Below are 12696 nucleotides of genomic sequence, written 5' to 3' on the forward strand. Positions count from 1 at the left end.
AAGGAGACGACGATAGGGGGGTTAGGGATGCTATTTGGAAAAAGGGGGAGGGTGTGGGGGGAGGTGTATTGCTAAGTTTTTGATCAACTCAGTGTACCTTTTGAACCCCTTGGCCGATTTCTACCAAATTGGGAACACACATTCTTCATCTTAAGGAGACGACGATAGGGGGGCTAGGGATGCCTTTTGGAAAAAGGGGAAGGGTGTGGGGGGAGGTGTATTGCTAAGTTTTTGATCAACTCAGTGTACCTTTTGAACCCCTTGGCCGATTTCTACCAAATTTGGAACACACATTCTTTATCTTTAGGAGATGACGATAGGGGGATGCTCTTTGGAAAAGGGGGATGGTGTGGGGGGAGGGGTATTGCTAAGTTTTTGATCAACTCAGTGTACCTTTTGAACCCCTTGGCCGATTTCTACCAAATTTGGAACACACATTCTTTATCTTTAGGAGATGACGATAGGGGGGTTAGGGATGCTTTATGGAAAAAGGTTGAGGGTGTGGGGGGTGGGTTATCGCTAAGTTATTGATCAAATCAGTGTACTATTTGAACCCCTTAGCCGATTTCTACCAAATTTGGAACACACATTATTTATCTTTAGGAGATGACGATAGGGGGGTTAGGGATGCCTTTTGGAAAAAAGGGGGAGGGTGTGAGAGAAGGGGTATCGCTAAGTTTTTGATCAACTCAGTGTACCTTTTGAACGCCTTGGCCGATTTCTACCAAATTTGGAACACACATTCTTTATCTTTAGGAGATGACGATAGGGAGGTTGGGGATTCTTTATGGAAAAAGGGGAGGGTGTGGGCAGAGGGTATCGCTAAGTTATTGAACAACTCAGTGTACCTTTTGAACCCCTTGGCTGATTTCTACCAAATTTGTATCAAATATTGTATGTCCTGAGGAAACAACTTTAGTGCATGATGGTAGGTCATTTTAAAAGGGGAATGGTGTGAGAAAGGGGTATTGTTTAGTAATCGATCAATTCAGCATAACTTTTGAACCCATTTACCGATGTCCACCAAATTTGGAACCCATATTCTCTGTTTAAGGAAGACTGTATCAGACTGGATAGGAGAGTCATAGCTGAATGAGAGAGAGGGTATATTTATTAAACGAACAGTTTAGTATACCTTTTTACCGCATGGGTCAATTCAAACCAAATTTGTAAACACGTATTCTCTGCCCAAAACTATTATAGAGAGGCTGGGAGAAACTTTTGGAATGCGGGAGGTTATTGGGGTTGCATATTGTTTGGAAAACGACTTAATTCAAAATCCCTCCTATTTAGTTCATTCGAGGTTCTTTCACATTGTACAATGCTCCAAAAACAAATTTCCCGAATTTCTCAAAAATAGCAAATCCTCGAACATAACATTTTCCCGGTAATAACATTTCCCCAAAAATGACTTCAACGAAAATGATATTTCCCAAAAATGATTCTTACCGTTACACATATTCCAGAATATGGCATTTCCCTGAAAATTACATATCTCTGAATGAAGCAGGCCATTAACATAACACTATTTGACTTGAGGTCATTCGACATGAAGGGCATTTGGAATAATTATGAACAGCATCAGAAAAATCTTTCATAGAAAGCATGCATTTGCTGGGTATATAGCAATGATAATTGTTACCCTTCATCGGAATCATGGCTTGCCCAGTGAAAAGCAATGATTAATGTGTTTCCTTCTGAATGGTGGATGTGATTGCTTCTTTAAAAGTAGGCATTTGCCTGGAATAAGGCAATGGTGAGTGTGATCCCTTCTTTAAAAATGGGCGTTTGCCCGGGATGAAGCATCGGTGGATGTTTTTCCTTCTTTAGCAATTGACGTTTGCCCGGAATAAGCCTATTCAAACCAACGATCCCTTTTTCAAGATCAGTCAATGTTTCCATAAACCTTCTTTTAATCAAATGATGAAGTATCAATAAGTTAACAAAATTACTCTGTTGACCAATTGGTTTTATCTTTTCGTGATTGTAAAAAACTGAAAACCAAACTGGAAATTCCGAGCAAGGCCGGGTACATAAAGCTAGTACAAATTTTTAAAATTAAGGCAGGCCCAAAACTATTAGATGTACTCAATGGAACATCTACAGATACAAATGATCCAGATCCTAAGACTGAACCTTATTCCAATGTTATGAGTCGTTTGCATAAATACTTTGGTTCTCGTGATTATACTTTGATGCAAAGACAAAAATTACGTTCTATGTTTCAAGAACCTAATGAGCCTGATATGAAGTACGTTAAAAGGGTTGTAGCAGCAGCTAAACTCTGTGATTTCGAAGAAGATCAATTATTGGAAAATGTTTGCCACATTATCCAATGTCATGCCTTAAATTTGAAGATACGAGAAATAGGACGAAAAATTTTGCGGAAGGGTGGATCCTTGATTAATCTTTTGGACAAAGTACGAGCGCAAGAAGTAGAGAAAATAAATGAGGAAATTTATTCGAAAAATCATCAAAATGTACAGAAAGTCGATGTAGCAGCAGTATCGTTTCATCATGAACAAGATAGAGATCAGCGCTTTTCAAAGTTTCACAACAAATCTAATAATCATGGGCAAAAGTTCAAGAGGAAGAGGAGGATTTGTACGACGAGGATCGTCAAGATTTGGGAATTCTCGTAACAGTTGTTGGAGATGTACAAGCCATTATCATTCGGCGATGGAGTGTCATGCGATGCAGAAAATTTGTCATAAATGTAACAAGAAGGGCCATATCGAACGAGCTTGCCGAAATGATACTGCGATGAAACGCAAGAATGATGACAGAGATGAAGCAACTTCCGCAAAAGTAAGAAAGATTTCCACGACTCCCAAGGACGAGATGTACGAAAATGAGAAAGACGATGTAGTAAGTGATTAAATTTTTCTTTCTCATATTTTGAATATTGATTAATTGGTTGAATGATTCAAGATAAATATACATAATATGATTGTACTCTTCATTATTATTTTTTTGTTGTTCGACACATTTTTTACAGGGAACGATATTGCGAGTCATGAATAATCATAAAATACAAACGTACTTATTGTTGGGCAAGTCGCAGGACTTCCAGTAAAATTTTTGATTGACTCTGGTGCTGAAGTAAACACTGTGGATAAGGATAGTTTTGAAATATTGCAGAAAAGCAATCTATCTAAAGATAAATTTATTTGTTTATCTATGGGCACCGATACACAATTAAGACCATATGCTTCGCATGGAGAAATCAAGGTTGTTGCTATTTTGTGGCTGATTTATTTATTTCAACAGACCGTCCACACTATATGGAAAAATTTTATGCCGTTGAAAACGGTAGGCCACTTTTAGGAAGAAACACTGCTATTCGATATAGTGTATTACAAGTTGGTCTTAATGTTGCAATCAACTCATGCCATTCCAAGCCAGATATAAAACATTTTCCTGGTGAAATTTTCGCCGTCAGTTCTGATGAATTTCCTAAATTCAATGTTCCTCCCGTTGAACTTGCTTATGATAGAAGTTTACCACCTTCTCGTAACGTGTTCACAAATATTCCACCGGCTTTTAAAGATGAAACTGAACGAAGAATCAAGGAGTTATTGACGACTGGAATAATTGAAGAAGTTACAAATGAAATGGATAAGTCTTTCTGTTCATCCTTATTAGTCGTTCCGAAAGGAAAAGATGATATACGTTTAGTAGTTGATTTGAGGGGACCGAATAAAAGCATAATCAGGACTCCTTTTCCGATGCCAACATTGGAAGCAATACTAGCTGATTTAGATGGAGCAGCATGGTTTTCCACAATCGATCTTACCAGTGCTTGTTCTTCATGAAAGTTCAAGACATTTGATGAATTTTTCGCTGGCAATGCTACATACAGATTCAAAATATTGCCTTTTGGATTATGCAATGCTCTAGATATTTTCCATGAGATTCTACAAACTGTTGTGTTAGCCGGATGTGTAGGAGTAGTGAACTATTTGGATGATGTAATGGTTCGTGGAAGAACTAAAGAAGAGCATGATGCTAACTTGAAGGTAGTTCTAACTCGATTACATGAGCATGGTGTTAGTTTGAATAAAAAGAAATGCGTTATCGGAAAACAAGCTGTCAAATTTGTGGGATTCAATTTTTCAAAAGATGGATTAAGGATTGAGGATGATAAAATGAAAGCAATAGAAGATTTTAGAAGACCTGTAACGCAATCAGAGGTAAAAAGTTTCCTTGGTCTGATAAATTTCACAGAACGTTTTATTTACCACCGAGCTGAGAAAACAAATTATCTAAGAAATTTGGCAAAGGCTGAAACATTTTATTGAAGTCATAATGAAGAAAAAGAATTTATATTTTTGAAGACAGAAGCGTTGAAAATGATTAAGAGACTAGGATTCTTTAGATACAAAGATGAAACGGAGTTGTATGTTGATGCTTCCCCGATTGGATTGGGGGCAGCACTAATTCAGTATAACGAGAAAAACATTCCACGTATAATAAGTTGTGCTTCAAAAGCTCTATCTGAAATAGAAAAAAAATATCCACAAACCCAACGCGAAGCATTAGCTATGGTTTGGGGCGTAGAACGATTTTCTTTTTATCTGTTGAACAAATCATTCACCATTATTACTGATTCCGAAGCAAATAAGTTTATTTTCGGAGATGGTTTTAAAATTGGAAAGCGTGCTATATCTAGAGCGGAAGCATGGGCTCTGAGATTACAGAATTTTGATTTTGCTGTTAAATGTGTTCCAGGTGACGACGTTGTTTTATTTTTTACATTTAATGTGATTTATTCTGTATTAACATGATTCAATTAACTATTATAGGTGATTTGAATGTTTCTGACGTTCTTTCACGATTAATTAAACGTACTCAAATAGACGAACCTTTCGACGAAGATAACGATAAGCATATGTTGTATGCTTTGGACGCAGGGACAATGGATATTACATGGAAAGACATTGATCTAGCTGCGGAAAAGGATGAAGAATTAATTGCTATTCAGGCAGCAATAATTTCAGGAAAATGGCCAAAATATCTCAATCGTTTTGAAGCACATCGAAAAGAGCTACGTATAATGGGACCAAGAATTTTGAAAGAGGAAAGGATTATTCTACCAAAAGTATTACGACAGAAGGTTTTGTTAACCGCTCATCGAGGCCACATTGGATGTGCTACTATGAAAAGAATTTTGCGAGAATTTTTCTGGTGGCCTGGATTGAGTAATGACGTGGAGTTATTTGTTAAAAGCTGTAAAACTTGCTTGACAATTTCAAGAAAAAATCCACCAATACATTTATCAAGTCGTCGGCTCCCTGACGGGCCTTGGGAAGTACTTCAAATTGATTTTCTTTCTCTTCCTGGGTGTGGCGCTGGAGAGTTTCTAATAACAGTCGATGTTTATTCTCGTTACTTGTCTGTTGTTGAAATGAAAATTAAAGATGCCAAAACTACAAATTCGGCATTATCAAAAATATTTATGACTTGGGGCTTACCGCTCGTAATACAAAGTGATAACGGCCCCCCTTTCCAGAGTAGTGAATTCATGCAATTCTGGCTTGACAAAGGTGTTAATGTTAGGAAATCAATTCCGTTCTATCCGCAATCGAATGGTGGAGTTGAACGTCAAAATCAAGGTTTGATCAAGGCAATTTCTGCAGCTAAACAAGACGGTGAGAATTGGAAAGATGCACTGTATACATATGTTCATGTGCACAATACTGTAAAACCACATTCGAGACTTGGAATTACACCGTTTGAACTTCTTGTTGGATGGAAATACAGAGGCACATTTCCTTGTCTATGGCAATCAAGAAAAGAAGTTGATCGATCGGATATACGCGAGAAAGATGCTTTATCAAAATTGTCAAGTAATCAATTTTCGGATAGTCGTAGAGGAGCAAAATGTTCAAATATTGTTCCTGGCGATATAGTTGTAATGGCAATTCCAAAGAAAACTAAAACGGATCCAACGTTTTCAAAAGATCATTACACGGTTCTATCAAGAGAAGGAGGAAAGATAATCATCAGAAGCGAAAGAGGTGTTCAATATTGTCGTAATATCAGAGACGTCAAGTTAGTGCCGATTTTCAACAATTGTAGTATTGCAGACGATCAAGTAGAAAAAGACTCATCAGTGGAACAATTTTCTGGTATTTTAATTTTTACATGATTTTCGATACAACTTATGTAGAGTTGGCATTTTATTTAATTGAATTTTTTTTTTGTATATAGATTACGCAAGGGAGGAAGATTTATCGCTAGATGACAAAATGGACAGTACAACCGTTAGCGATACAAACGAGGATGCAGTAATGGGAGATCTGACTAATTATTCTAATGTAATAGAAGGAGATTCATCATTTAGTGTTAAAATGGATCGTACACTTGCTGGTGCTCCAAAATATTTAAAGATGTCAGAAGCAACGGATTCTGGAGGAGCTGGTCGTCCAAGAAGAAGTATCGTAAAACCTAAGAAGTTCCAAGATATGTTGTTGTATAATATATATGAATGAGAATAGATGAGAGAGCGGATGTAGAGTATATATTAGATACGTAATTCAAATTTATAAAATTATTTTATTACTTGTTTGTTGCATTGAAAAATCAGGTTTTCATTGAACTTGTTAAAATTATCTAAGTAGGTATTCTAAAATAAAAATCAGTTTTGCAAGTGAGTTTGACGCAAGCGGACGTACAAAAAAAGCTGTTTCATTTATGGAAAGCGATCGTGAACTGGAGCTCCTGGGTGAGCTGGAAGCAGTTTTGAAAGACGGACACGACAGTCACGTTGTTCGTATGCCGGAAGAACGACAAGCAAAGATAATATTTAGTAGAGAACCCGGAAGAGGCCGCAGGCTTCGTGGAAGGCCGCGTACACGATGGCTTTTTGCAGTTGAAGAGGACCTGAGGGCGCTCAATGTTCAGGGCGACTGGAAGCGATTGGCCCAGGATCGAGTCCAGTGGAGAAGGATACTCCATTCGGCGTAGGTTCATCGAAGAGCTGTAGCCCATCAAGTATCAAGTAAGTACAGCGAAGTGCCAAATAATGAAAAATTCAAATGCCAATTTTTCAAACTGACATGGAACTCGTATGCGAATAGTCACAGTATATGTAGTCTCGAATAAGCAATAAATCATTTTAGCTGCACATCGCCAACCACGCAGTCTACGGATGGTCCTTAGGGGTCATCCGCAAAGTGCGTCACGTTTTTAGGGGGCAGCGTCGTTTCGTAATCTAGAGTTTTAATACTTACTTTTTACTTTGTGGATCTTTCCTTATATAGTCTTCCACATTGCTCGCTGCGCACATGGCCTTGTTGAACCCGCTTCATATATTTTTAATGCAGTGATCAACAGCCAATTTCGAAAAATAAAACTAACTGAATGCTCCAGAGAGAATTTGAAGAAAATTTCTACCAGAGAGATCTTATCAAACTCGCCAGGGGCCGCAAACTAATTAATACGTAAGTGAAGAAGGGAGAGTCTATGGTTTTCTTATGGTCTATTTGAAAAAAAAAAAAATGAATGGAAAATGTATTATTTTATTATACGACCTTTTTTATTCGACAATATAAAGAATACAAAACAACTTTTAACACGCATCCCTCTAATACTAATTACTGTATGTATTGTAGTTGTGATCTTCAAATAAACTTATTTTACTGGTATAGTGCGGTGATCTTAGTCAAATGAAGTCACTTTACTCCTAAAATAAGCCCACATTATAACCATTATAATATCACATTGTAAGAACAATAATAACACTGCAAGAACTCCATTGTCGCAAGCTCTAATATTATTCGCCAATAGTTCTATTACGAATTAAAAAAATGCTACATGGTTCATGCACACTTCAGTCCATCATCTGCATCAATATTTCATACTTCTTGTAAGCTATCTCCTTACCGCGGTACGGGATGTAGCAAACACCGTGTGATGGCTGAACCTTCCCCACGACATATCCTTCCTTCACTTTTACACGACCGATGAAAAGAGGTTCTCCATATTCCGAGTAGCCACCTCGTATGGCTCCGATTGGCAAATTGTTTCCATGAGATTTTACAAATTTTCCACTGCAGTTACAAAGGTAATCAAAGCTTGATTTCTGATGTTCGTCCGAACCCCAGGCGATATGGCATCGCCAAGTGCACGGGTCCACCGATCCAGGAGTAAGAGAGGCACGGTGTTTTGCGCGGCCTACGTAGAGTAGTTTTCCGACAGTTCCTCCGCCGACGGTTGCCCGATCTGGAACTTCATCTTTCGTGTTTGATACCCAGTAAGAATCGTTCGGTCGCATTGGCACATTCGCCACAAACAGCTCATAGGTTTTAAATCCAAGTTCCTTGCCCTCGTAAGCAATGTAACAAACGCCATGTGATCTTTGAACTTTTCCGTATATAAATTCACCCTTATGCTCAACCCGACCGATGAACAAGGGTTCTCCTTCTTCTGATATACCGGCTGAGCTGGCCAACAGCAGGGTTTCTGTATTCTCTTCCGTGACTCGAACAAACTGACCAGGCGTGCACAGGACTTCGTACACATTTCGCAGGCGTTCATCGCCGCCCCATGGGATGCTGCATGCTTTTCGTTTGATGTCCACCCTCCCGGGCGTTACCGATCCCTCATAGTACGCTCTTCCTATGTAGTACCTTTGGTGATTTGACCCATTGACACTCGCTTGGAAGGCTTTTTGCGGAACAGCGCCATTACAGGCCCAGACCCAACGTAGGCCGGACAGGCGGTCTCGGCGGTCCAACCGTGCTTCCCTTGCTTCTCGATTTAGTGTTTGGTCACCAAAGGGCCAGAATACAGGATCACGCAAAACTGGAGGGGTCACTGGAGAATATGAGTGACGGAATAGTGCAACTCTATAAATTTTTAGTGCTATAATGTATAGTTTACTTACATGGATTGACCATTTCCTTATAATTCACTTATTTAATAACAAAAATTTGAGCGACTTATTACAAGATCTGATGCAATTTAAGTACTGACTGATGGTGGGTGACTAATAATTTGAGATGTTTATTCCGTTTATTCACTGATGTCGTGCCGAAAGGTACCGAAGCAGCGTTGTTTATATTTACTGTTCACGAAACAAGACTATATTCTCACTTCTCAGCAACGTGAGATGTCTGCATACGCATCATTTGTGCATTAATAACTATGTGCAGAACAATGATTCATTAGTAGGTTGTAAAAAATCGTAGTAAAAACAAAAAACCGGCATAACGGAACATCTGCAACATGGTGCATTACGGTCAGTATTTTCTTTATCATTTCACATTTTGATTTAGTCCCCATAATATAATTTTAAATCAGACTTCGCTGCACATTAGTATACGTCAGCGCTTTATTGCATATGGTGTGCCTTGTTCGTACATGACGAATCTAGAAAGTTGGATCTCAAAGTTTTATTTCTAAATAGACCAGTGTTATATTGCTATGCTATAATGTCATTTTCTTTGTAGCAACGCTATACCGGGATTACATTCCATTTCACGCGGATCGGCCCTACAAGTACAATAATCGAAAATTCCTGCAACGATGGGACGAGCTAAATGGGATGAAGTGGGTGGCTGCTGCGGACGGGGTAGTTCCACCCAATGCCGTCGTCGCTGGTTATGAGGGAAAACAAACACTGTACGTGGGACGCGCGGAGGTAAACAATTCCATTGCGCCCGGTTCGATTAATCCGCAGAAGAAGGCATGCTTCTGTCCATGGGGCGGCAAAAATCATAAACGATCCAAGTACGAAGTGCTATGCACCCCGGGTCAATTCGTATTGATAAACAGCTGGGAAACACTGGTGAAAGGAACTCCCGGGGGAATAAGCGAGCAAGGCGAACCATTGTACATTGGCCGGAACAAACAGAATGAAGAACTGGTGTGTGGCAAAATACAGAGATCGTACTTCGTTTGCTATATACCTTACAAAACAAAGGAAATTGAGCGTGATGTGTTCGGAAGTGAGATCTTTATCAAATCGACTAGTTAGAGCATAAGAATGGTTGCCCCATATGCCTTTACATATACACTAATTCTAGCGGACATTGCACTATCCGACAATGCTTGGCTCGACATTAGCATAATGTAAACAGTATTGTCGGATAGTGCATTGTCCGATAGAATGAGCGAATATGTAAACTGATGGCTGTATTATCAAAATTAGAGAGTAGTTTCGGTTTATATAGTTTCATTGTTTAAACAATCAGAATACTTACATTTCCCCAGATTTTTGTTTTACAGGATTTAGTGAGTTATATTTCAAGTCAAGAATTAAAACAAATGACGATTCTTAAATTATGAAGATAAATCTACGCTATTGTGATAAACTGAATTGTATTAACATGCAGGACTGATATATATTCGAGGCAGTTATTCAATTTTAGAATTCCAGGAATAAAGTTAGATTTCTGAAACAACTATATAAATAAAAAGGAAACTAGTTACCTATGTTTTTTTTTAATTTTTGTTTCACGGTGCTTCAAGACGTGAAAGATTCCTGAGCCATCATGTTATCCAATTTCACCAATTCTGCATTGAGGCTACAAACACCACCGGTGCCTCTGTTGAGATGTCCTGCTGAATCCAGCATTTGCTCATAGATTATGTTTCCGATCCAATGAAGACCAACGACACTTACGGATGGCCGTAATTATCAATAAAAACCTAAAATATTGTGCCTCGCAACAAAATCCTGATCATTTTCCAAGGCTCTCATAAATGTACAGTACAAATAGCACGTGCTATCCACGCATTCTCCGCCAGAGTCGACCACGTGGCGGCCAAATTTTCAAAAATATCGAAATAGTTTTTTTTCTGGAAGTATGTTTTTCTAAGGCGACTATCTGGCGCGTATTTTTCGCTGCGTCTATAAATGAGCGGAGGAATAGATTCTTTTTATGATCCGTACAGTATTGTTAGGCGAGACTCGATGTTTCAATGGTTCGATTACCGCTGATTCGCATCCTGTCTTAAAATCGATTATGTACTATTTATGTAATTATTGAGGCGATTAACCAACATGCGGTTTTCGTTGGGTGAAAGCTGTTGAGTATTATTTCAAGCTATGTAGGTTTTCTTTTAACCTGCGCTTAATAAGGAAGCGCCATTATCAGTACAGTCAAACCTCCATGAGTCGATATTGAAGGGATCATCGACTCATGGAAATATCGAGATGTGGAATAGGAAATCTTTGGAAAGCTCTTTGGAGGGATCATCACAGTAATCCAGAAAATATTTTTTGATATGGAATAATTTGCTTCCATGAGTCGATATCGAGTCATAGAACATCGACTCATGGAGGTTTGACTGTATAATGAAAAAATAAATTTCTTTACTAATTTGCATGCAAACTTGAAACGGCTTGTGCTAAATCGGGTAAATCAGTTTTAATCCAAATGAGCTCAAATTTTCAGAGGACACTCAGAACATGAAAGCATCAGATGAGTGCTGTGGAGCAAAGTTGATTTTTTTTAACCACCCTAGTAGAATATGATAGATTGCCATTTCGATTATAGCCTATTCAGATTACGCCATTTATGATAATAAATATAATGATACAGAACATAATTTTATTTTATTTCTCTAATTTAACAGGATATTTATGATGATAAATGGTGTAATCTTATACTATGTTCGCACTACGGCCTGATTAACATGTAATTCAAATCAAATTATCCACAAAAGAAAGCTCACCAAGATAGCCGAATGACATATGTGACAAGACCCTAGTGCGAACCCTAGTATCGCTAGTCAAGTTGAAAATCGGAATTGGGGACTATCGAAGTTGGATATTTCTCGCAATCCGTACGTTAAACCTAACTTCGCTAGTAGTGCGCTAGTCTAATTAGGCCCTAATTAGGCTAGCGCGGCCCTAATTAGACTTCCGGTTTTCAACTTAATTGAGTATACAGCCGACTCTCTACATCTCGATGTTCTATATCTCGATATCTCTCCCTATGTCGATGGTTTCCTCAGTCCCTTCAAACTACATACATTTCAAGCATATTTTTTCATAACGACGTATGTAACAATTATGAGGATTGGAGAAATCCTTTGCAGAAAGTTGGCAACTTTTTCTAAAACTGTTTTAAAACTAAATCTTTTTTCAATACTTTTTTCCGCTGGCATGCAGAGAAATTTGGAGACGCATAGTGGCTGGAAATCGTACGTACTTTGGACTCCGCAAGACGCTCCGATCGAATAGAGTTCGCCGCCGTACCAAACTGACTATCTACAAAACGCTTATAAGACCGGTAGTTCTCTACGGACACGAGACCTGGATGATGCTCGTGGAGGACCAACGCGCACTGGGAGTTTTCGAAAGGAAAGTGTTGCGTACCATCTATGGTGGGGTGCAGATGGCGGACGGTACGTGGAGGAGGCGAATGAACCACGAGTTGCATCAGAATGTCGGACAGTAATCCGGTGAAAATGGTTCTCGACAACGATCCGACGAGAACAAAAAGGCGAAGTGCACTGCGGGCAAGGTGGATCGATCAGGTGGAGGACGATTTGCGGACACTCCGCAGACTGCGTGGTTGGCGAAGTGCAGCCATGGACCGAGCTGAATGGAGAAGTCTTTTATGTGCAGCACAGGCCACTCCGGCCTTAGTCTGATGATAAAATTCCGCTGGCATGCATCATTACATGGCACGTAATAAGCGTGCTTCGCAGTAAAGCTCAGTTCATTCAAATTCACTGTGA

The 12696-nt window shown here is 39.0% G+C and overlaps 3 protein-coding genes across 3 annotated transcripts; 2 read left to right on the forward strand and 1 right to left on the reverse strand.

The window, feature by feature from the left end:
- The first annotated feature begins 4459 nt into the window (after nucleotides 1-4459).
- On the forward strand, nucleotides 4460-6743 carry LOC134217698 (uncharacterized protein K02A2.6-like). The gene is made up of 2 exons (XM_062696510.1): nucleotides 4460-6131; nucleotides 6214-6743. Exons 1-2 carry the CDS (start codon nucleotides 4784-4786, stop codon nucleotides 6492-6494), a joined length of 1629 nt encoding a protein of 542 aa, XP_062552494.1. The 5' UTR covers nucleotides 4460-4783; the 3' UTR covers nucleotides 6495-6743.
- Nucleotides 6744-7518: 775 nt separating this feature from the next.
- Nucleotides 7519-9059, reverse strand: LOC134213404 (uncharacterized). Its single transcript, XM_062692441.1, has 2 exons — nucleotides 8891-9059; nucleotides 7519-8820 (listed from the first exon to the last, which is right to left on the reverse strand). Exons 1-2 carry the CDS (start codon nucleotides 8901-8903, stop codon nucleotides 7835-7837), a joined length of 999 nt encoding a protein of 332 aa, XP_062548425.1. The 5' UTR covers nucleotides 8904-9059; the 3' UTR covers nucleotides 7519-7834.
- Nucleotides 9060-9084: 25 nt separating this feature from the next.
- Nucleotides 9085-10440, forward strand: LOC134213406 (uncharacterized). The gene is made up of 2 exons (XM_062692442.1): nucleotides 9085-9244; nucleotides 9456-10440. Exons 1-2 carry the CDS (start codon nucleotides 9232-9234, stop codon nucleotides 9980-9982), a joined length of 540 nt encoding a protein of 179 aa, XP_062548426.1. The 5' UTR covers nucleotides 9085-9231; the 3' UTR covers nucleotides 9983-10440.
- The last annotated feature ends 2256 nt before the right edge of the window (nucleotides 10441-12696 follow it).

The sequence above is a fragment of the Armigeres subalbatus genome, chromosome 2 (assembly GCF_024139115.2).
Source record: "Armigeres subalbatus isolate Guangzhou_Male chromosome 2, GZ_Asu_2, whole genome shotgun sequence".
In the NCBI taxonomy this organism is placed as follows: Eukaryota; Metazoa; Arthropoda; class Insecta; order Diptera; family Culicidae; genus Armigeres; species Armigeres subalbatus.

Bases quoted from the DNA above. Each gene is read 5' to 3' on its own strand.
- LOC134217698 (XM_062696510.1), top strand. From the start codon at position 4,784: ATGATTCAATTAACTATTATAGGTGATTTGAATGTTTCTGACGTTCTT. The intron at 6,132-6,213 runs GTATTTTAATTT...TTTTGTATATAG, and splicing joins ATCAGTGGAACAATTTTCTG to ATTACGCAAGGGAGGAAGAT.